Source organism: Podarcis tiliguerta, assembly GCF_965153285.1.
Source record: "Podarcis tiliguerta genome assembly, chromosome: 4".
In the NCBI taxonomy this organism is placed as follows: Eukaryota; Metazoa; Chordata; class Lepidosauria; order Squamata; family Lacertidae; genus Podarcis; species Podarcis tiliguerta.
The window spans coordinates 79637041-79660110 of NC_139537.1; the positions used below are offsets into that span (position 1 = coordinate 79637041).

The window sequence follows — 23070 nt, forward strand, 5'->3', positions numbered from 1 at the left end:
CACCCGGGCCAAGGCAAGTAATTTGCACCCCCTAACCCGTGGATTTTAGTAGGGGCAGAGAGCTGCGAGCGCCCCCCCCCCCATGTTGCGCCCGGTGCGGCCGGCCCCCCCTGCACCCCCCACGCTACGCCACTGCCTGCAATGCAGGAACACGCAGCTGTCCCATACAGGGACCTCGGCACCGAGGTGTAACCAACTGAGCTGAAAGATTACGCCGCAATAAATCTGTGAAATCTTAAAGATGCTATGATTCCTGCATCGCGGGGGAGGGTAGGCTGGATGACCCTCGGGATCCCTTCCCAACTCTACCCGCGCCTTGATCTCCCCGCGCTCCGCCAACCCCCGGCTGACCACCGTTGTTTCGCCACCTCGTTGCCCCACAACATCTCCTTGCTGGACTACATTTCCCGGCATGACTGCTGAGCGTGGGAAGCGGCTCCCGTGTGGTTTTCCCCTTCGGAAGAAGAAGTTTTCGTGGGACCGACGAGCCCGCCCGCTCCCCTTCTCTCTCCCCCCCACTCCGCCCCTCTCTTTTCCCCGCGCCGGAGGAGCGCAGAGGCTCCGGGCGTTGTTAGCAGGGGCTGCCGTCGCAAGACAAAGGACCTGGCATGCGGCTGCCGTCCCGGAGCCTCTCCCCGCTCATGCATCGCCCAGACAAAGGCCGCCTCTCCCTTGCAGCTTTCGGACGAGGGCAGGAAGCGGAGGAGACACCCGATCGCACCGCGCTGCCTTCCGTCCTGCAAAAGTGCCGTCTCTAAGCGCGAGAGAGACGCTCGCCTCCCTCCCCCGCTTTGCCCTTTGCTCCTTCGACGGGAAGCTCTGTAAATGTTCCGCCTGGGGCTGACTTGCTACTGGCCTTTGGGGACGGTGATCCTGGCCCTTTGCGAGTCGGCTGCGGGGAGCCAGCTGAGCCCCGAGAAGAGTGGGGTATGGGGACCCGGCCTGAGAGCAGAGGTGGTCCTCCCCGCCCGGTATTTTTACATCCAGGCTGTGGACACGGAAGGGAAAAGGTAATTCGGTGTGACGCTTTTTTTGTGTTGTTTTTAAGCGGGTGGGAATGGGGCTGGGGAGGAGTTAAGGTGGAGGCGAAGCGATGCGAGAGCCTGGCTTGGCGGATCTGGAAACGGATTTGCATGCCCGTCGCAGGAATCCGGAAGAGGCGCTGCGTTTGGGAAAGAAAAGCAACTTTTGCGCGTGTTTATGTGTGTGCGTGATCCGCTCTGCCCTCGGTATACAGCTCTGTGGAGAGAGAGGAGATTTAGCAAACTTTGATTGGTTGCCCCAGGGCACTCTTCAGTAAGGAGCCGCGAGTAAATCTGTGCTTTTGGAAACGTCCTTAGAAAACTCACACTTATCCGCTTTATGTGCATGCTTCAAAACAGTGTTAGAAACTGAGATATGAAAGCTAGGAACTCAAGGGCTCCTTAAACCGAGGTTATGGGCGCAACAACGGGATGTCTTTTTTTTTAATAACAAGAATACAAAGCTGAAAATGAAGGAACAGCAGCTAAAGCCTTGTGTTCATTTTTCAGATGGTCTAGTCCTTCCCCTGCCCAGCCTTAATATCTCTTCTCCAGTCTTCAGAGAGTAACTGGAAGTGGGGAAGCAGAAAAAGGTCCTCCTTTCCTTCCACTCTGCAGTTTAATCTGAAATCTTAGGCACAGTACTGCACCCAGAGCTCAGAAACTGCTATTGAAATTCCCGGTCACAAAATGCGCCTAGAACAATGGGAGTTTTGAACTTTGCTTAAAAGTGCAGTGTGTGATGTTTGGCCCAGAAAGGTGACCAAACACAGGCGTAGTGTGGGGGGGGGTCAGGGGGGCCCAGGTGCACAGTTTTCAAGGGCGCCCCCAAGCAGAGATGCCTTTCCCACCCTGCCTGCCGCCAGGGGTCTCTGGGCCCCAGAGCCTGACCTGGCCTTGCCTCCATGTCCCCAGCAGCTGGGTTCTGTTCACCCTTCACACCCCGGGCACCAGCAAACTCCGCAATGCTGCTGGGAGGAAAGGGGCAAATTGTGAATGCCCCAGATCAGTGGTTCTCAAAGGGTGTGGCAAGAGAGGATGGCAAGTGTGGCAGGGAGCTACAAGGATGATCAAAGAAACATTTAAACGTTTCAGTGTAGTATAGTATCGAAATATTATTATTTTTTTGCAGAATGTGGATAAATATCTTTTCAAAACGAGAGCCTCAAGTGAGACTGAGGAGACTCCTAGTTGTGTTCTCCAATGCATTTCTCATCAATAAAAAAACCCGACGTAGCGCAAGAAAATTTTTAATTCGAAAGTGGGGCACAGAGAAAACATTTAGAGAACCACTGCCCTGTAGCTTGCTGTCCCTCGGGCTTAATACACATGCATCTAGACGTTTGATTTGGATGGGCATAATTTTGCATGTGTGTGCATTGGCTTGCATACTATAGCAAGCCAAGAGTGTTATCTGTACTCAGGCTTGTGGTTAAGCTCTTTCCTGCTTAATCACTAGCTGCAGCCAGGAAAAATCTCTGACTATAGATGGTTACGGAGGAGTGAGCTTAATATCAAGTCCCCTTTCAATGGTGCAATCCTGTCCCTGGGAGCCTGCACAGCTGCCTTGAGCCATAGTTAGGCCACATCTGCAGGCATGTAATGCGCAGCTAATGCATTTAATGCAAATTTCTACATAGAATTTCAGGAATACTGAATTTCTTCCAGTGTCTTTTTTGTCCTCTTAAAAAAACACCTTATTTTTGTGACTTTAAAAAATGCCTTTGGGTCCTACATATAGGTCTGTGTTGGATTTCGTATTGTCTTGGACAACCGAGGTCCTTCTTTGGGGAAAATATTTGCAACTCCTGCCCTTTTTGGCTATGGTCCTAAACACAGTCAGACTGATTAAATTGACTTCAGCTGCTTAATGGTTTGCAGCTCTGGACCTGCCATAATTTAAATAAGGTTGTAATTTAACCAATGTAGCATTAAAAAAAACCAAAAACCTTGCAAAGTCTACTGCACTTCAAGTTCATTCCAACTTTGTTCTTGAATTTGAAACCCTGATGTTTTTCCACTATATAGAAATGAGTGGAAATATAAAGAAAACGAGGTATGAATTTACATGTTTGGGTGGGAAAACGTGTTATAATAGAAGCAAACACACTGAGCAGTGCATCATTGGTTGAGTTTAACTCCACTGGTCTTTTTGGAGCTTCCAGACCTTCAAAAGGAAGTGTGTTTTTTTCACACGGCACAAAATGAACTTGTGGAATTCACTGCCACTAGATGTGGGGGATGGGCAGTTGGTTAGACGGCTTAGCCAGAGGATTAGTCAAAAGCGTGATCAGTGGCTACTAGTCACAATGGCTACAACCAGCCTCCAAGTTTCAGTGGCAGTATGCTGGGGAACAACCGGAGGACAGGGCTACTGTGGGCTTAACTGAGGCATTCTTGTTTGCTCCTGTGAGAAAAAGGATTCTAGATTTGACCTTTGGGCTGATCCATGAAGACACAACTTACTTTCCCCCCTTCTTTATAAACGGGAAAAAAATCAGCCTGAAACTGAAGCCAAGGAACCTAAAGGTAAAGGTAAAGGACCCCTGGACTGTTAAGTCCAGTTAAGGGCGACTATGGGGTTGCGGCGCTCATCTCGCTTTCAGGTCGAGGGAGCCGGCGTTCGTCCACAAACTAAACGACTTCTGGCACAACAGGACACCGTGATGAGTGCCAGAGTGCACGAAAATGCCGTTTACCTTCCCGCCACAGCAGTACCTATTTATCTACTTGCGCTGGCATGCTTTCAAATTGCTAGGTTGGCAGGAGTTGGGACAGAGCAACTGGAGCTCACCCCGTCACGCAGATTTGAACCGCCGACCTTCTGACTGGCAAGCCCAAGGGGCTCAGTGGTTTAGACCACAGGGCCACCCACGTCCCTTCTGCCAAGGAGGGCACTTAAACACATATTTCAATTTCAGTATAATACATGACATTGTAATATCTTCATGAGCTATGCTAGTGTGGGGAGGAACCATGCAGGTATTTTAGATAGGGAGAGGTGTTAAAAAACTATTTTTTTCTTGCTTTCACATCTGGGGGGGAAAAGGTTACTCAAAACATTTACCTCAGTAGGCATGTTTGCAAGTTAGCTTATCCAGCTCTGGGTATTGGTAGAAACATTTTGGAAAACCTTGGTGTTCAGCAGAAGTTTAATCCCTGAGAGACAGCTCATCCGCTATTACTGATGCATGCAATATGTACCTAATGTGGGGTGACAGTGATGCTCAGCAGGCCTGGTCAGCACTTGCAGTGTGCAGGGGGTTTCTTGGCAGCTGAGCTACTGTGGAAAGACTTCCCTAGAAATAAAAAATACAGTGGTACCTCGGGTTACATACGCTTCAGATTACAGACTCCACTAACCCAGAAATAGTACCTCGGGTTAAGAACTTTGCTTCAGGATGAGAACAGAAATCGTGCTCCGGCGGCGCGGCAGCAGCAGGAGGCCCCATTAGCTAAAGTGGTGATTCAGGTTAAGAACAGTTTCAGGTTAAGAATGGACCTCCAGAACGAATTAAGTACTTAACCCGAGGTACCACTGTAAATAAATTGAAAAGCAGAGTATCAGATAATATGAAGTATTTCAGCTGTCGGTGAGACCCATTCCCTTGTTGGTTTAACTTTACAATCCCCAAAGTTTATCCTTAAACTTTTCAACTCGGGTCTAGAATTCTAACCCGAAAGGATGGAGGGGGATGTTTGATTTAATTGTCGCCATTGTCTTTGTTTCCCTGCATAGGTTTACCGTCTCTCCGGGTGAAAATGCATTTCAAGTAAAGATCACGGCTCCCGAGGAGCAATTTACGCGGGTAGGAGTGCAAATATTAGACAGGAAAGATGGCTCCTTCATCGTCAGGTACAGGATGTATGCAAGCTACAAAAACCTGAGAATCGAGGTTCAGGCCCAAGGCGTTCATGTTGCAAAATCTCCATATAGCCTGAAAGGTACAAAAATGGCATCTCATGTAGTAGCGTTAATCCACACTGTGGGGAGACTCTCATGCATTGTAATCGGGACTGAAGTTTGCCTTGCAAAAGTGAAACCAACTTATTGGATGTCCTCACCCCTCCTGGTGGACCATTAATCCCCCTTTCTGTCTTCCACAATATGGGCAATGATCTCAATGCAAGGAAGGAGAAAAGATCTACCTCAATTGTGTAACGAATAATAATAATAATAATAATAATAATAATTTATACCCCACCCATCTGGCTGAGTTTCCCCAGCCACTCTGGGCGGCTCCCAATCGAGTGTTAAAAATAATACAGCATTAAATATTAAAAACTTCCCTAAACAGGGCTGCCTTCAGATGTCTTTTAAAGATAGGATAGCTGCTTATTTCCTTCACATCTGAAGGGAGGGCGTTCCACAGGGTGGGTGCCACTACCGAGAAGGCCCTCTGTCTGGTTCCCTGTAACCTCACTTCTTGCAATGAGGGAACCGCCAGAAGGCCCTCGGCGCTGGATCTCAGTGTCCGGGCTGAACAATGGGGGTGGAGATGCTCCTTCAGGTATACAGGACCAAGGCCATTTAGGGCTTTCAAGGTCAGCACCAACACTTTGAATTGTGCTCAGAAATGTACTGGGAGCAAATGCAGATTTCTCAGGACCGATGTTATGTGGTCTCGGCGGCCGCTCCCAGTCACCAGTCTAGCTGCCACATTCTGGATTAATTGCAGTTTCCGGGTCACCTTCAAAGGTAGCCCCACGTAGAGCGCATTGCAGTAGTCCAAGCGGGAGATAACTAAAGTCAGAGGTGCATGGACTCATCTCTGAGCACTTACTTCAGGGATATAATACCTGTAAGAGCCATAGTTCCCTCAGCCCTGTTTTACAGAATGAGTGTAGGCCCTGCTGCGACTCTGGGAGGCGATATCAGCTAGACTGTCCCACAGCTGCAAGAAGAATGCCTGCCCATTGTTACGGGAATTGGTGGAGAAAATATAGACGTATCATTCTGAGGGTTAAGAATAAAGACACTGTCAAATTTTAATCCAGAAAAAAAACCACTGTGCCCTCCATCATCAAACGTCTTGAAAATATGTGTTTTGGACGTGCTCTAGATAACCAGGTGTCTTACCAGATATAACAAGAGGTGCTTCAAATTAATTGTAACTCATTATTGAATATGTACGATATGCGACTGCAAACACACGCCTTAAAACAAATTTATTGCATGCAGGACCCGTCTATCATGAGAACTGCGATTGCCCCCAGGAAGATGGAAATGCGTGGCTGGAAGAGATGAGCTGCCCTCCATCCATTCTGCAGATTCAGAGAGATCTGGCGCATTTCCCCACCGTCGACCCTGACAAAATTGCCAAAGAAATCCCTCAGCGGTTTGGGCAGAGGCAGAGCTTGTGCCATTACACCATAAAAGACAACAAGGTACACACTCCACCCATGGAAGTGGCTTTTTGCAAATAAACTTATGATACAATCCCTGGAGATCAATGGAGGGTGGTCATTGTTTCTCTGGAGCCTGCTGTTCAGCTGACAGAAATCAGATGATGTCCTTATGCAAGTGCCTGGCATATGCATGTACCTGCCGGTCAGAGTAAACGCTACTGAGGTAGATGGAGCAAGGGTCTGCCTTGTTATAAGGCAAGCTTCCTAAATTCCTACACTTAGAGCATACATCAGTGAAACCATCCTCTGGGTACAGGGCAGTATGTTCATTCAATAAATAAATAAAATAAATAAATCCATTCTTCTGACCAATAGATAAAGGTAAAGGGACCCCTGACCATTAGGTCCAGTCGTGACCGACTCTGGGGTTGCGGCGCTCATCTCGCTTTATTGGCTGAGGGAGCCAGCGTACAGCTTCCAGGTCATGTGGCCAGCATGACTAAGCCGCTTCTGGCGGACCAGAGCAGCGCACGGAAACACCGTTTACCTTCCCTCCGGAGCGGTACCTATTTATCTGCTTGCACTCTGACGTGCTTTCGAACTGCTAGGTTGGCAGGAGCAGGGACCGAGCAATGGGAGCTCACCCCGTCGCAGGGATTCGAACCGCTGACCTTCTGATCGGCAAGTCCTAGGCTCTGTGGTTTAACCCACAGCGCCACCCGCATCCCTTTTACTAATAGGTAACCCGGGGCTAAAGAGAACACAAGAACTCAGGAAGAGCCAAGGTAAAACCGAAAGAATTATTTTGCTAAATCAGACCAAGTTCCACCTAGTCTGGCATGAGAAAACCAGTTTGTGTAGTAGTTTATGTGGGGTCAATTCCCATCCTTGCTTATATTTTCTGCAGCATCTGATATTCAGAGAGAAACTGCCTCTGAATGTGGTTACTAGCTGTCGGTGGACCATGAATTTATATAATGTTTTTAAAAAACTCTTAACAGAGCAGGTATTGCAACATCTTGTGGCAGTAAACGTTGATTCTGCATTGTGCAGAAAATACCCACCTTTTGCCATGAACAAGGGATTTCTCTCTGAAGGAGGGCGATGGTAATATTGCAAAGTAGATGGCATTGGCAGGCAGGCATCTTCGGGCTGGATTTATTCCCTGAAGACTGGGTCCTTTTCCGATGAAACGGCTGGCACTCTGGTTGGGAAGGGTTGCTCTTTCCATGACTTCCATCTAAAGCTGTGCTGCAAATCCTTACAGGGTGCTCCTAATTAGGACTTGCTAAAACTGTTACTGTTGGCTTGGCCAATTTGTTGGACATTAGCAATAGCAGCTGTAAGAGCAAGGTTGTTCGCTGTCATATATTCTGTGTTGTTGGTTCTGCAGTCCTAAAGTTACATTAGAAAATGGGGATTATCTGAAGAGTTTAAGCTTTTCCTTTCCTTTCCTTTCGAGAGGGGAACCTAATTCAAATATACTCAGTCTGGTTTGTTTGTTTTTAGGTTTACATAAAGACCCACGGTGAACATGTAGGCTTCAGGATATTCATGGATGCCATCCTTCTTTCTTTGACTCGGAAAGTGAGTAGACGTCTTAAAAAACATGGCCATTACAGATTTTCATTAAGTCTGTGTGCTGTGTCCTCTGCCATGAATATGGCACCTGTAGAACACAATAAACGGTAAAAACGAGTTAACAATAAAAAATGGCAACCTCGAAATAAACATTAAAAGAAAAGGTAAAGGACCCCTGGACAGTTAAGTCCAGTCAAAGGCGACTATGGGGCTGCGGCACTCATCTTGCTTTCAGGCCAAGGGAGCCAGCGTTTGTCCACAGACAGCTTTCTGGGTCACGAGGCCAGCAGGAATAAACCGATTCTGGCGCAACGGAACACTGTGACGGAAACCAAAGTGCATGGAAATGCAGCTTACCTTCCTGCTGCAGTGGTACCTATTTATCTACTCACTCTGGTATGCTTTCAAACTGCTAGGTTGGCAGGGGCTGGGACAGAGCAACGGGAATTCGAACCGCCGACCTTCTGATCAGCAAACCCAAGAGGCTCAGTGGTTTAGACCACAGCGCCACCCACATCCCTGAAAACAAATGACAGCCTCCATAAGACATAAGGTGGGAAATGGTGCTGTGAGCAAAAGAAACAGAGTCACCCACCACTAGCCAGCTGGAATGGTTATTTAGAAAAGCATAATTTTAACTAAATACAGTGGTACCCCGCAAGACGAATGCCTCGGAAGACGAAAAACTCGCAAGACAAAAGGGTTTTGAGGTGCTTCGCAAGACAGATTTTCCTAAGGGCTTGCTTCGCTAGACGAAACGGCCCTGCCTCTCGTGTCATGGTGACGGTCGCTGCACGCACGCTCGCTTCCCCGCTCCTCCGGCTCCCTCCCACCTTCCCGCTGACGGTTAGTGCCTCGCGCCGCTGCCCATCCCCCTCGTGCGCTCCCCTCAGAGAGCTGTTGCCGCCAGCGCCTCTCTCTCCCTGGAGTCACGCTCCTGAGCCCCGCCGCCCTCCAGCAGCCGCGTCGCACGGTGGCCACAACGCGCGGGTGAGTCTGAGGTACCGGCTGCAGCAGCTGTCCTGCTTCTCCCCGCCCCTCCCTGCCGTTGTCAGTGTTTAAATGCAGTGGTCCTTCGCAAGACGAGAAAACTCGCATAACGAAAAAACTCGCGGAACGAATTAATTTAGTCTTGCGAGGCACCACTGTACTGAAAGGCCAACGAAGATGTGACTGTCTGAATTTGAGGTGACAGACAACTGGGGACAAGATGGGAGCCTGCAGTCCCCTGTAGCTTGTGTCCCGTGTGGCAAAATAGCCATTCCCAAGTGCTGCTGTCAACTAGGAGTAACATTATTGTCAAGCAGCCTTCCCGATTCCCATCAGTCTGCAGCAGCCCAGGAAAGTTTTCTTAATATACAGTTTCAAATGCTGGTCTCCCTGTCTGGTGCTAGACAGGGTCCTTTCTAAGAATCCTAGAAGGAAAGCCTTAAATTGGATCAGAACTGGGTGCTTTAACCTTTTTCTTCCTATGTCACTGTTGTTTTTGCTGAAAACCATGCTGTCCTAAATCCTGCTCTGGAAAATCTGTTGTCGAAGAGTCCCTGGAGTTGCCTCATCACTGGAATTGCAGCCTATTTGAAAGTAGTAGATGCCTGAAGGGTGTGCTGCAAGAATTGCAAAAACCAAAACCAGATGACTTAGGCAAGCTAGTTCCGTTCGTGCTATTAGGCAGAGCAAATATTTCAGGGTCCCTAATGAGTTTTCCTTACTCCAGAACAAAAAAAGAGAGAAGTTTCTATTGCTGCAGGGACAGCTTCTCTGACGCGGCGCTGCACTGATGAGAAAATTTACAGTCAGCTCAACTGGCATACAGTCGGTGCCGAACTAGATGCGACATGAGAACTCTGTGGTTGGAGACAGTATTGTGTAATGGTTAGGGTTTTGGACTACAGTGGTACCTCGGGTTAAGAACTTAATTCATTCTGGAGGTCCCTTCTTAACCTGAAACTTCTTAACCTGAGGTACCACTTTAGCTAATGAGGCCTTCCGCTGCCGCCGCACCTCCGCCACGCGATTTCTGTTCTCATCCTGAAGCAAAGTTCTCAACCTACTATTTCTGGGTTAGCGGAGTCTGTAACCTGAAGCATCTGTAACCTGAGGGACCACTGTACAGCTGCAGAGGCCAGTGTTCAAATTCCCGTTCGCTGTGTATCCCGTTTCCACTTCACCTCGAATTCCTTGGGAGAAAGGTAGGAAACAATGGAATGAATGGATGAAATGAACTCCCTTTCTCCTCCTCCTCCTCTATTGAATTTATATACTGCCCTATACTTGGAGGCCTCAGGGTGGTTCACAGAACAAAATCAAAATATAAAACCACAAAATATATTATCAAACCAAAAACAACAACCCAATAACCCCCCCCCAAAAAAACACATTTTAAAAGGGCATAGGATGTCAATCAAATCCTATAAACAAAAGTTAGCTGCACTGAGCCTAATCTGGGTCAGAACTGAGTGGTGGGATTGACTCTCCCCCCCCCCCCCCGCCATGAAAATTCCCCTCTACCACCAGTGTTAGAAACTGAGTTATGAAAGCTAGGAGCTAAACAGCACCTTAAACCTAGCTTATGGGCGCAACAACAGAATGTTTAGGAGCGCTTTTTATGCAAAGCTGAAATATAATGGCAGCTAAAATATTATGTTCATTTTTCACATGGTTTAGTCCTTCCCCTGCCCACCCCCTAATACTCTTAAGAGCGTCTCTTATCCATTCTTCAGAGAGTGGCTGGAAGTGGGGAGGCAGAAAAAGGTCCTCCTTTCCTTCCACTCTGCAGTTTTAATCTGAAATCTTAGGTGCAGTACGGCGCCCAGAGCTCAGAAACTGCTCGCAGTATTGAAATTCCCAGTCGCAAAATGTGCCTAGAACAACAGGAGTTTCGAACACTTGACTACCACCACCTGCAAGTTGCTATTTATACCCGCTGGTAACATTTACAGTTGTTGATGAAAAGGTACCCCCTGCCCGTACAGGCCAGTCGTGTCCGACTCTAGGGTTGTGCGCCCATCTCACTCAAAGAGGCCGGGGGCCAGCGCTGTCCGGAGACACTTCCGGGTCACGTGGCCAGCGTGACATCACTGCTCTGGTGAGCCAGAGCCGCACACGGAATGCCGTTTACCTTCCCGCTAGTAAGCGGTCCCTATTTATCTACTTGCACCCGGGAGTGCTTTCAAACTGCTAGGTTGGCAGGCGCTGGGACCGAACGACGGGAGCGCATCCCGCCGCGGGGATTCGAACCGCCGACCTTTCGATCGGCAAGCCCTAGGCGCTGAGGCTTTTACCCACAGCGCCACCCGCGTTCCGCCTGTTTTACGTTGATGAAAAGGGGAGGGTATAATTTTGAGCATGTTAACCTGCTCTCTCCCTGCACCATGCTTCTGATCAAAACGAGACATAGTTTTCTCTTCCTTCCCCCACACAGCTGGTTTGTTTTTTTTAAAAAAATTAAAACGGCAAAAATTAAAGAGAAATCTGCTTAACCTTTCCATTAGGAAGAAAGGAACGAAACCTTGGTTCACTCTGTTCTGTATCCCATGCTTAAATGTACATTATTTTGTACTTTGTAGATCAGCTATTTTTTTGTTTTCTGTTACCCTGAACTGCCTCATGGCTGCCACAGGACTCCTGAGTATTCAAGAGGATTGTAAGGGTGCCCACTCAATTCGCACTGGGTGCTAGTTAGGGCCTTTGGCCCTCACCATGTGAATTGAAACCATGACTGTAAACAACAACTCAACACCCAGAACTGTCTGCACATTGCAGGGGGAGATTGATAGCAGAGGGCAAGCTCTCTGAGCTATCTGCCATTACTGATATTCTAACTGAAGTCCCCCTTCAAAACTTGCAAGGAAACACGGGATTCCCTAGAACCCAGTATGGATTGCACCTGCATTTGAAAGATGTTGCCACAAACATTAAAGAAAGTGTGCTTCAAGAAGTCTGTTGAAAAATATGTGAATAAATGTAGCCTGAACATAGGTTTCGAGAAATAGAATGGCTTGCAATTCACATTGGGATTATAAACCAGCAGGTGGCATTGCGCTCCTAAAGATTTCGGTTTACATGATTCCTTTTACCCTAAGAAGGGAGAAGACAAATACAACATGTTGGCTTATCCCTGCCTTCCAAAAGCCTGTCCAGAGTTGCTTCTCAGAGAAACTCACTTATCTTGGTTGTAGTGGGTCAAGAAAATGAGCTATGAACAAACCACTCCATTTCAGGCTCCCTTTTTTAAATGTGAGGAGATGACAATAAAACTGGTCTACCTTGCAGGGTTATGATAAGTGTAATATACAGTGGTACCTCGGGTTACAGACGCTTCAGGTTACAGACTCCACTAACCCAGAAATAGTACCTCGGGTTAAGAACTTTGCTTAGGATGAGAACAGAAATCGTGCGCTAGCCGTACACCAGCAGCAGGAGGCCCCATTAGCTAAAGTGGTACCTCAGGTTAAGAACAGTTTCAGGTTAAGAACAGACCTCCGGAACGAATTAAGTCCTTAACCAGAGGTAACACTGTATGTAAAGCACTTAAGCAAATGCCATATTAAATACAAAGCATAATTCATAGTTTTGTGTTGTGGGGGTTTTCAAGGACAAAATAACCTTAAATTGTACCCAGAAGACTATAGAAAGTCAGTGAAGACCCTGGAGTACTGATGTAATATATACTTTTAGGACTTTCTGTTCCAGTTACTCTCCAGTCACTCTTAAAGGCCTAGGCCCTACTTCAATAATCAAGTTTACAAGTCGGGAGGAATGTTTGCCTTGTGTGCGTTACATGTGAACTGTAGTGATCACAAAATTATAAATAAGAAACACATGTCAATTTTGGGATGGTCAAAGAGTGGCCTGATGCAGTCGTAGATAGTGAATGTTTTGCTTTACTGTCTCTCAGGTGAAAATGCCAGATGTCGAGTTTTTTGTCAATTTGGGAGACTGGCCTTTGGAGAAAAAGAAATCCTCTCAGGACATCCACCCCATATTTTCCTGGTGCGGATCCAACGATTCAAAAGACATTGTGATGCCAACCTATGACCTGACAGACTCCGTTTTAGAAACAATGGGCCGGTAAGAGTTCCTACCAAGGTTTTGGAAGTTGTTCTACATCTTATAATGTTTCTTGTTGACGGTGTTCATCGGTGCTGCAGTTAGCAGTGGGTACAAGCCATTACCTTTATGCATGGAAAATGGGAAGCCGGATGCAAGGGGGATACAGCATAGCTGTCAACCGTCCCTTATTTGGCGGGAAGCTCCCTTATCCCGCTGCTGTCCCGGATTGATGGTGTCCCTTAAATTTCCCGGGTTTCATGCTCACCCAGCTTGGGAGGAAAGCAGCTGCTTGGGGTCCTCCACCGCAAGAGAGAGAGCGCGCATGAGCTGCCACGTCTCGGTCTCTCCCTTTTCCCCCTCAGGGGCGCGTCATGAGGAGATGGGTGGCAGCAGGTGGGCAGGCAGCCCCTCTCTTGCGAGACTTCCGCCGCGCTGCCAATGGAAGCCGGAGGCGGCTGAGGAGGCGGCCTAAGGGAGGAGGAAGAGGAGGGGATGGGGAGGGATGCAGAAGGGCAGCACTTCAGCGGCTACTGCAGCGCCGCAACCGCCTCATGCTGGGCTCGCGGGCGAGAGTCTCTCTTCCTCCCTCCCTCTCTCTTGGGCGGGGAAGGGCCGATGGAACTCCTCATGCCAGGACGACGGCAGCCCCGACGTGCATAAGCTAAGCAAAATCCCTTATTTTGGCTGCTGATCCCTTATTTTCAAGGCTGCTGGTCCCTTATTTTCAAATCTGTAAGTTGACAGCTATGGGATACAGACAAGAGGGGGAAAGAAGGAGATAGGCAACCCAGCCAGATGGGCGGGGTATTATTATTATTATTGAATAAGGCGTCCCTAGTTTCATCAGATAAATCTTGCAGGGCATGGCTGAAAAGTCAGGAAAGTGAGAGCGCCTGGTTATGGGTGTCTTTGCCTCCACCCATCCCAGTCAGGAATAGAAACACAAAGTTTCCTCACAGGTCTCTCTGAGCATACTGGTTTTCATGTGATCTTCTCACTTCTGGTGAAATGGCAAAAGGTACAAACCCCACACCCCTTACAAGAAGAGAAGACTTGGCTTTGTAGAGTCTCTCGCTGGGCCATGTCGCCTGCCTTTCAGCCAGAATCGGTGGCGGTTCCTCAGGGACATATTAATATGGAGGTGCCACCCACTCCTGCCTGGAAGCTCCAACAACTGTGGACAAATATCCCGTTTCCTCTCAACAGAGTCAGCCTGGATATGATGTCTGTTCAAGCAAACACCGGGCCGCCTTGGGAAGAGAAGAACGCCACGGCGATATGGCGGGGCCGAGACAGCCGCAAAGAAAGGCTCGAACTTGTAAAAATGAGTAGAAAGTACCCAGAAATCATTGATGCGGCGTTTACAAACTTCTTCTTTTTCAAACATGATGAAAGTCTCTATGGCCCCATTGTGAAGCATATTTCCTTTTTCGATTTCTTCAAGGTACGATACAAAGGTGATTGTGCTTAGAAAAGCCTTTAGAGAGGTTATATTGAGATGTTGACAGCTGCCCAGCTCCCAGAGATTAAAAAGCGTATCTTACAAGTTTTTGTAGTGCTATCACCCAGTTATATGGAGGCTGTATCTAGATTATAATTTTTCAGAAACCTTAAAGTATTACTATAACCACTGTTGCTTGGGATAAACATGTTCACTTTGTCCAAATTGCTGCGGTTCTAGATGCCTCTTAAGACAATCTGTGCAGGTGGTCCCCCCCCCCCCATTATTTCCCTGCATGTTTTGGTGAGGCAAAATGAACCCTTAAATTCTACCGTATTTTTCGCCCTATATGAAGGGGAAATGTGTGTGCGTCCTATGGGGCGAATGCAGGCTTCCGCTGAGGCCTGGAGAGCGAGAGGGGTCGGTGCGCACTGACCCCTCTCGCTCTCCAGGCTTCAGGAAGCTATCCGCAAGCCTTGGGAGCCTGTGGGAGTTCCCGCCGGGCTCCCATGGCTTGCAGATAGCAGCCTGCATCTTGAAGCCTGGGGCGCGCTTCGGGCAGATATCCGCAAGCCTGGGGATACTGGCGCGACTTCCCGCCGGGCTCCCTAGGCTTGCGGATAGCAGCCTGTTCTGGGGGCTGGGGTCGGGGGAAGCTCGGGCTTCCCCCACCCCAGCCCCACGCCTGGGGGGAAAATAATTTTTTCCTCTTATTTCCCCCCCAAAAAACTAGGTGCACCCTATGGGCCGATGCGCCCTATGGGGCGAAAAATATGGTAATTTAAGCCAGTAAATGGAAGATGGTTTTTCTATGACCAGAGGTATTATCCAAAACCACCCCGAGCCTTTTACAACTGAATATTTCAAAGGCTTGGGCTGGTTTTAACGTTATTAAAATTATCCCTCTAATGTGGAGATCATATAACAAGCAACTTCCACTTGTTGGTCCTCTGAGATGAGAGGTAACATTGGTCTTGGACTTACAGTTTTAGTTTGCCCAATTAAACGTCACATTTCTATGCCAGTTCTGCCAGTTCCTAGTGGTTGCCGGTGCCGATGTACAGATATTTCACGCTATTCACTTGGCTCATGTTGTAAGCTTGGTAATGTTATAACATGAAGTATTGCAACGCGAAAGTAGTTTTCATGGTCTCCATGTGGGGCTTAAATGTCTCAAGCAGACTTCAGCGAAGCTGTGTGATGCATATTACTGCTCTAGGCATGTTTCTCTGCCTGCACAGACCATAATCATCAGTAGACACACACACACTGTGCTTTTTTCTGGGGGTACACAGGGGTACGTACACCCCATAACATTTTGTGAATCTTTGTACTTTTGTCCATTTACTCTATTTATTTTTCCCAATTTAAACTCTAAAATGGTGATTTTCTTGAGTCAAAATGAGAGTACCCAGAAACATTTTTTTTAATAGAAAAAAAGCACTGTATATACATGTTCAAAATGAAGACCTCAGATTGCTTTACATCTTTTGGAAAGCTTAAGTGGATGAGACTGCCTTAGTAACACTTAAGCTTTGATTAATTTTGTGAATGGTTAGTAAAATATCCAGCAATGTGTGATATGTAAAACGAACCATGGAAAGAGATGAAGACATTGGATATTTTAAAGCTTGCAAAATGTTTTATTTGACATTGTGAAACAGAAAAATTAATAATAATAAAAATTATTATAGAACTTCAAAGGTACAGGAGAATACGAAAACAAACCCAGCTAAACCTGATTAAGAGCTCACACATGATGTTTATGGGTTAAAAGCATAGCATAGTTGTGTAAGCAACAGACTCGTGAGAAATCCAGTATTGGCTGGAGCTCACTATTAAGGGTACATCTGGCGGCAAACCCATGTTTGCTGCTAAGTAAATGTGTAAAAATATCCTAAAGGTTCTCTGAAATCCTGCATTCAGATCTTCTTGCGGGTCCTCAACCTTCAGATGTTGATGCCGTAGTGGAGAGAACCCCACAACAAATTTAAAGGCCACCTGCTTATGAATTTTGTGTTGTGTGTTTTGCAGTATAAATACCAAATTAATATTGACGGCACAGTGGCTGCATACCGACTGCCTTATCTGCTAGCAGGAAGTAGCATAGTGCTAAAGCAGGACTCCATCTACTACGAACATTTTTACAACGAGCTACAACCGTGGAAACATTATCTTCCTTTCAAAAGCGACCTAAGCGATCTCCTGGAGAAGCTGCAATGGGCCAAAGACCACGACGAAGAGGTGAAAATACAATGGGCCCGCACAGATCTTGAAAAATTATGTTCCCACAGCTCTTAGGAGTTTCTTTGGGGGTGGGGGATTCCTGAATCTAAGCATGCAGTGGAAAGCTGGGTGTGGAGTATTGGCTTGCAGTAAACTGGCAAGAAGGTAAAGGGACCCCTGACCATTAGGTCCAGTAGTGACCGACTCGGGGGTTGCGGCGCTCATCTCGCTTTATTGGCCGAGGGAGCCGGCGTACAGCTTCCAGGTCATGTGGCCAGCATGACTAAGCCGCTTCTGGCGAACCAGAGCAGCTCACGGAAACGCCGTTTACCTTCCCACCAGAGCGGTACCTATTTATCTACTTGCACTTTGACGTGCTTTTGAACTGCTAGGTTGGCAGGAGCAGGGACCAAGCAATGGGAGCTCACCCCGTTGCAGGGATTCGAACCGCCGAGCTTCAGATCGGCAAGTCCTAGGCTCTGTGGTTTAACCCACAGCGCTTGCAGTAAATCTACAAGAAGGTAGATTTGCAGGTAAAAAGTGGGAGGCGAGGAAAAAGCTAGTGCACAACTAGGAACGCAGTTGTTTTTCCTTCTCCCTCTCCAATTCCCCCCTTTTTGAGATCAGTCCTGTTAAACTCAAATGTTCTGGCACCACATTGGGACTTTTGGTTGGTGCTAATAAAAGGTATCACGAAGAGTCGGACACGACTGAACGACTAAACAACAACAACAACAATAAAAGGTATAGATTCACAGCCCCCGTCTGGATTCATTGCACAAAATCCCTGATGGATTTATGCCCTTAAGAATAACTTCTCCCAGCTAATGGAATGTTAGTCTGTTTGAGACTTGCGGGTGGGGCAGTTTGTCTATAATGGACTCATTGAATTTGATAAAGTTTGACGCATGTGAAAACTGGAATTTAATTGCTTTGGGTTGGGTGGGACTGAGCAAGAAGAAGGGAAACGGGCATTATAAGAAAATTAAAGTTTTAACAAGAAGATAGCTTACCTCTCCCCCACCTGTTATCCCTGACAGGCAAAGAATATTGCAAAAGCTGGCCAAGAATTTGCAAGAAACAACCTCATGGGAGACCATATATTTTGCTATTACTTCAAACTTTTTCAGGTCAGTTCTCTCTTCAATTACGGAAATGTAAATGTAAGAATGCCTTAAATATAAAGAACTAAAGTGATTTTCCAGTTCTGTGGAGGGACAAACATATGACTGTTCCTATATTTATTGCCATACATGAGATTAAGGTAAAGGACCCCTGAATGGTTAAGTCCAGTCAAATTTGACTACGGGGTGCAACACTCATCTCCGCTTTCAGGCCGAAGGAGCCAGCGTTTGTCCACAGACAGCTTTCCAGGTCATGTAGCCAGCATGACTAAACCGCTTCTAAAACGGGACACCGTGATGGAAGCCAGAGTGCATGGAAATGCCATTTACCTTCCCACCGCAGCGGTACCTATGTATCTACTTGCACTGGTGTGCTTTTGAACTGCTAGGTTGGCAGCATGAGTTAAATGTTAAGGTTTGTTTAAACAAACGCTTTATTAATTTCTTTATCAGATACATTAATATAATACAGTTACATTCCCAAGTACATTCCCAAGTACAGTCGTACCTTGGAAGTCAAATGGAATCCAGTCCAGAAGTCGGTTCGACTTCCAAAACCAAAGCGTGGCTTCTGATTGGCTGCAGAAAGCATCTGAAGCTATGTCGGACGTTTGGCTTCCAAAAATAGGTTGCAAACTGGAACAGTCGCTTCTGGGTTTGTGGCGTTCGGGAGCCAAAACGTTCGAGAACTAGGCTGTTTGAAAACCAAGGTACGCCTGTATCCAAAGATGAAACTCGCTGATCAGGTAGCAAGCAGCTGGGTGAATTCACCACCACCCCAATCCCAAAGTACAGTGGATGCTCGGGTTGTGAACGTGATCCGTGCGGGAAGCATGTTCACAACCCCCAGTGTTCACAACCCGCAGCGCCGCCTCTGTGCACGCGTGGGTTGCGATTTGGCACTTAAATGCGATTTAGTGTTTCTGCACATGTGCGAGCACCAAAACCCGGAAGTAACCTGTTTCAGTACTTCCAGGTTTGGCGTGGTGTGCAACCCGAAAATGCACAACCCGAAGCGTTTGTAACCCAAGGTATGACTGTATAGAAGCACCTTCAGAATCCCTAATTCTGCCTTTGTTACATATAACCACACTGGTGCTATTGTGGTATATCAAACAAGTTATGTTTGACGCGGGTGGCTCTGTGGTCTAAGCCACTGAGCCTAGGGCTTGCTGATCGGAAGGTCAGCGGTTCGAATCCTCGCGACGGGGTGAGCTCCCGTTGCTTGGTCCCTGCTCCTGCCAACCTAGCAGTTCAAAAGCACGTCAAAGTGCAAGTAGATAAATAGGTACCACTCTGGTGGGAAGGTAAACGGCGTTTCCGTGCACTGCTCTGGTTCACCAGAAGCGGCTTAGTCATGCTGGCCACATGACCCAGAAGCTGTATGCCGGCTCCCTCGGCCAATAAAGTAAGATGAGCGCCGCAAACCCCAGAGTCGTCCGAGACTGGACCTAACGGTCAGGGGTACCTTTACCCTCAAACATGTTATGTGTGCATTAGTCGTGGGTTCAAGCTCCATGTCAGGCAAGATTCCGGCCCAAAAGAAGACCCCTGTAGTCCCTTCTAACACAATAGTTCTCTGATTTTACATCCCTTCAAGCCGTCCATTCAAATTGATGGGCATCCTTTTAAAACATTACCCGTGGTGTTTAATAACCAAGATCTGCAAGTAAGCACCGTGTGAAAGGTATGCCCTGAAAATTAAGCTGGCATTTTGTTAAAGAAGCATCCCGACTTCCACAAATCCCATTCTAATGTGGAGGGATCTGTTCCTCAAAGCAGCAATCCGCAAAGATCAAAGAGCCCAGCTTTAGAAAGCCCCTCCCGAAACACAGCTGAAAATGTCTGTGCATTAACACGGAGGTACTGATATTTCAGCAAGTCACCAGGTGCAGCCCGTGTCAGCTTACAGTTTCTGTGATACCGAATCTCAGGTTCTTCCCTGCGAGGTTTGCTGGAGCAATGGGCAATTGACTGGTTACAGCTTTTCCAGCACTGAGTGTGCAAGTATAAAACGTGTCTCTCCCCCCCCCCCCCTTTTTTTAAAAATTTTTCAATTAGGAATATGCCAAACTACAAGTGACTGAACCGAAAGTGAGAGATGGCATGGAGAAAGTGGAACAGCCAGATGACGACCTTTTCCCCTGTAGTTGCCACCGGAAAAAGGTACAGTATGTACAAGTTAACATTTTAGGAACTGTTTGTTCAGGGGCTTGACCCACCACTTATTTAACTGGGAACATCTTATGCCTCACAGGTTCGGATTCTAAGTTGGGGGGAACAGATTTTGTTGTGGGTGCCAACAGAATCCCTTGCTGCTTTTCCATATACAGTGGAAGCTCGGGTTGCAAACGTGATCCATGCAGGATGCACATTCGCAACCCGCAGCGGCACATCTGCACACACACAGATTGCGGTTTGGCGCTTCAGCGCATGCACGAAGCATGATTTAGCTCTTCTGCGCATGCGTGACTGCCAAAACCCAGAAATAACCTGTTCTGGTACTGTCAGGGAACTGCCATCAGTGTCCGAGGGAGAGAGCAAGCTCCAAAGGGATCCCAGAGAGCGTCCCGGGAGTGGGAGAGGCAGCCCGTCTTCTGGGGAAGAGAATCAACATAGCTCCAGTGGAGAAGGGGGGCAGATGGGGGAATCGGTGAAGCGCTCTCATGATTCCTTGCCGGGGACCAGCGGGGAGAGGAAGGGTCCTCCGCTGCCTACGCCCTCCTTGCGCAGAAGGCTTCCGCGCAGGGAGAGTAGGAGGAAACTTGGCGTCAAAGAGCTTCTTTGCTGGAAGAAGTTTAAGAAACGCCCACTGATGGATTCTGCCAGCGACTGAGACAGTCACGGGCGAGTGGCTGCCCGGACAGGAAAGGTTCACTCAGGCAACCCAGCCAGAGGTTGGGACAAGCTTACGCACGAGCAACCCCTAGAACCACTACAGGTACTTCCTGATTTCAGCGGTCCGTAACCCAAAAAAACACAACCTGAAGCGTCTGTAACCCGAGGTATGACTGTATTGAGGGAGGCAGAGATTTTCACAACCAATGCCAGTGGTTTAACAGAAAACCACTGAGGATGTTTTGGAGTGGGTTAAATCCTGCTAAGTCATGGAGGTAGCATGAGAGCAGGAGTTGCAAGTTCACAGAAACCAGCTGTATTTCACCTAGTTTTTTGTTCTGAAGGAAATTATGTGTTTAGCCAAGGAAGTTTGGATTTTTCAGGATGCAAAAATCATGCAGCAGATCTGCATAATTTACCTTATGAAGTACAGTTCTCCAGTTTGCATTTTCCCGTTTCACAGAACATACAGTCATACCTCAGGTTAAAGTAGCTTCAGGTTGAGCGTTTTCAGGTTGCGTTCCGCGGCGACCCGGAAGTAACAGAATGGGTTACTTCCGGGTTTCGCCACTCACACATGCACATTCAAAATGACATCATGTGCAGAAGTGGCGAATTGTGACCCGCATATGCGGGTTGTGTTCTGCTCAGGATGCGAACGGGGCTAAGGAACAGATCCCGTTCGCATTCAGAGGTACCACTGTACTCAAGTTTTGGCAGTCGTGGCAAGCAGAAATTCAGATCGCAAAAGCCTTGCCCCAAACACGTAGAAATCTTAAGTCGTCCATCTCTCTTGGTTCTTGAGATTTCAGCAGGAATTACCCGCACACTTTCTAGCATGTGTTCGCAAGCATAAGAACCAGCAACTTGCTTTCGAAAAAGATAAAAAGTAAAAAATAAATAAATGATATTTTAAGGAAGCTGAATGAACAATGAACCTAGGACATTGTGCTTTTTCTATATGCTATAAGACATGCACAATGCAGTTCTCGCTCACACACACAAAACACAGGGCCTCTGTCGCAGAGAATATGTCTTCCTTGCAAAAGGCCATCTTACCGTTCTGTCAATTAAGTTGTGTTGCCGACGTGAGCCAGAAAGAGTTGCAATTTTTTTAAAAAATGAAACAATATTGCAAGTCATCATGGGTCAAATCAAAAAGAAAGAGGGGTCTGCTGTGACTTCCTCTGTAGGAAGATGAGTATTTTGGAACTCATAGGGGGAAAAAATGTTTCAAAATGGGAGTTGTATTCCAAACATTCCGTTCCATTCTAACATGACCAGAAAACAGAAGTCAAGATGCAGCATAGAGTGCTTATGGATTTCTTGTGAATCTCTGATTGTTGTTATTTAAATTTACAAATATATAGCTGAGCGGGTAGCGGTAATTCTGAAATACCACCAGTCTTGCGCATCAACACAAATCCTAGGGTTCCTTTCAGAGACCCCTGGAATCTAGAACATTGCTCTCGCTTGCTCTTTCCAATGAAATTATAATGTGCAAATAAATCCTCTCCGCACCCATCTAGGGAAGTGGGTATGATACAGCCCAGGAACTTATAATTATGTACAGACCAATATAGCCCATTAACCAGGGGCTTAATTTTTCACTATTATGGACATCTCTGCAAAAATAATCTAGAGAGAGAAGGAGCTTTTTCTGGAACATAAGAGTCTGCTCAAAATACTATAAGGTAAAGCAAAGTTGTTCAGGACTTATTTCAACCGTGAAATATTTTCTTCTTACTTACAGGTCAAAGAGGAACTTTAACAAGAAAACTGGTGTTTACAGTATTTGGATTTCAGTGTCTTCAGATGAGAACAAAAAAAAAGACGAGTCCGAATGCCTTCTGTTGTGCATGCAGTATTACTACGCCTTTGCTTTTATGATTTTTTATTATTTTTAAAAATAAATACTATTTCCATAAAGTTGAGAGCATTTTTTTGTTTTAAAAAATAGCTTCGGTTTTGGGACTATATTATATATCCCTTCTACAGAGGACTTTTGCTGCAGCCTGTGGATTACTGCCGCTCGCTTAAGCAGATTACACGCAACACACCAAAATAATATGCATGAGAGGGAGAGGAAAATGTGGACTAGAAATCTACATAGCTGAAGCTAACAAGAAAAAAAAATGCAATTGGGAACCTTTCAAGTAATTGCTAAAATAACTGACTAGGGTGTGTTCAAGCTTCATTACCAGGGTTTATATCACGCTTGTTTAATTCAGTGGTTCAGCTGGCCACATGACCCGGAAGCTGTACACCGGCTCCCTCGGCCAATAAAGTGAGATGAGCGCCGCAACCCCAGAGTCGTCCGTGACTGGACCTAATGGTCAGGGGTCCTTTTACCTTTACTGTTTGCATTCCCTTTTAGTCTGCATAGTCCAGATAATGTGACACCAAACAATACCAATCTCAATGTCCGTCGTCC

The 23070-nt window shown here is 46.9% G+C and overlaps 1 protein-coding gene across 1 annotated transcript; it reads left to right on the forward strand.

Moving 5' to 3' along the window:
- Positions 1 to 391: 391 nt before the first annotated feature.
- POGLUT2 (protein O-glucosyltransferase 2) lies at positions 392 to 22565 on the forward strand. The gene is made up of 10 exons (XM_083437917.1): positions 392 to 1010; positions 4762 to 4967; positions 6205 to 6410; positions 7881 to 7958; positions 12853 to 13025; positions 14214 to 14451; positions 16483 to 16692; positions 17715 to 17804; positions 19860 to 19964; positions 22390 to 22565. Exons 1-10 carry the CDS (start codon positions 826 to 828, stop codon positions 22405 to 22407), a joined length of 1509 nt encoding a protein of 502 aa, XP_083294043.1. The 5' UTR covers positions 392 to 825; the 3' UTR covers positions 22408 to 22565.
- The last annotated feature ends 505 nt before the right edge of the window (positions 22566 to 23070 follow it).

Bases quoted from the DNA above. Each gene is read 5' to 3' on its own strand.
- POGLUT2 (XM_083437917.1), top strand. From the start codon at position 826: ATGTTCCGCCTGGGGCTGACTTGCTACTGGCCTTTGGGGACGGTGATC. The intron at 14,452-16,482 runs GTACGATACAAA...TGTGTTTTGCAG, and splicing joins CCTTTTTCGATTTCTTCAAG to TATAAATACCAAATTAATAT. The intron at 16,693-17,714 runs GTGAAAATACAA...TATCCCTGACAG, and splicing joins CCAAAGACCACGACGAAGAG to GCAAAGAATATTGCAAAAGC.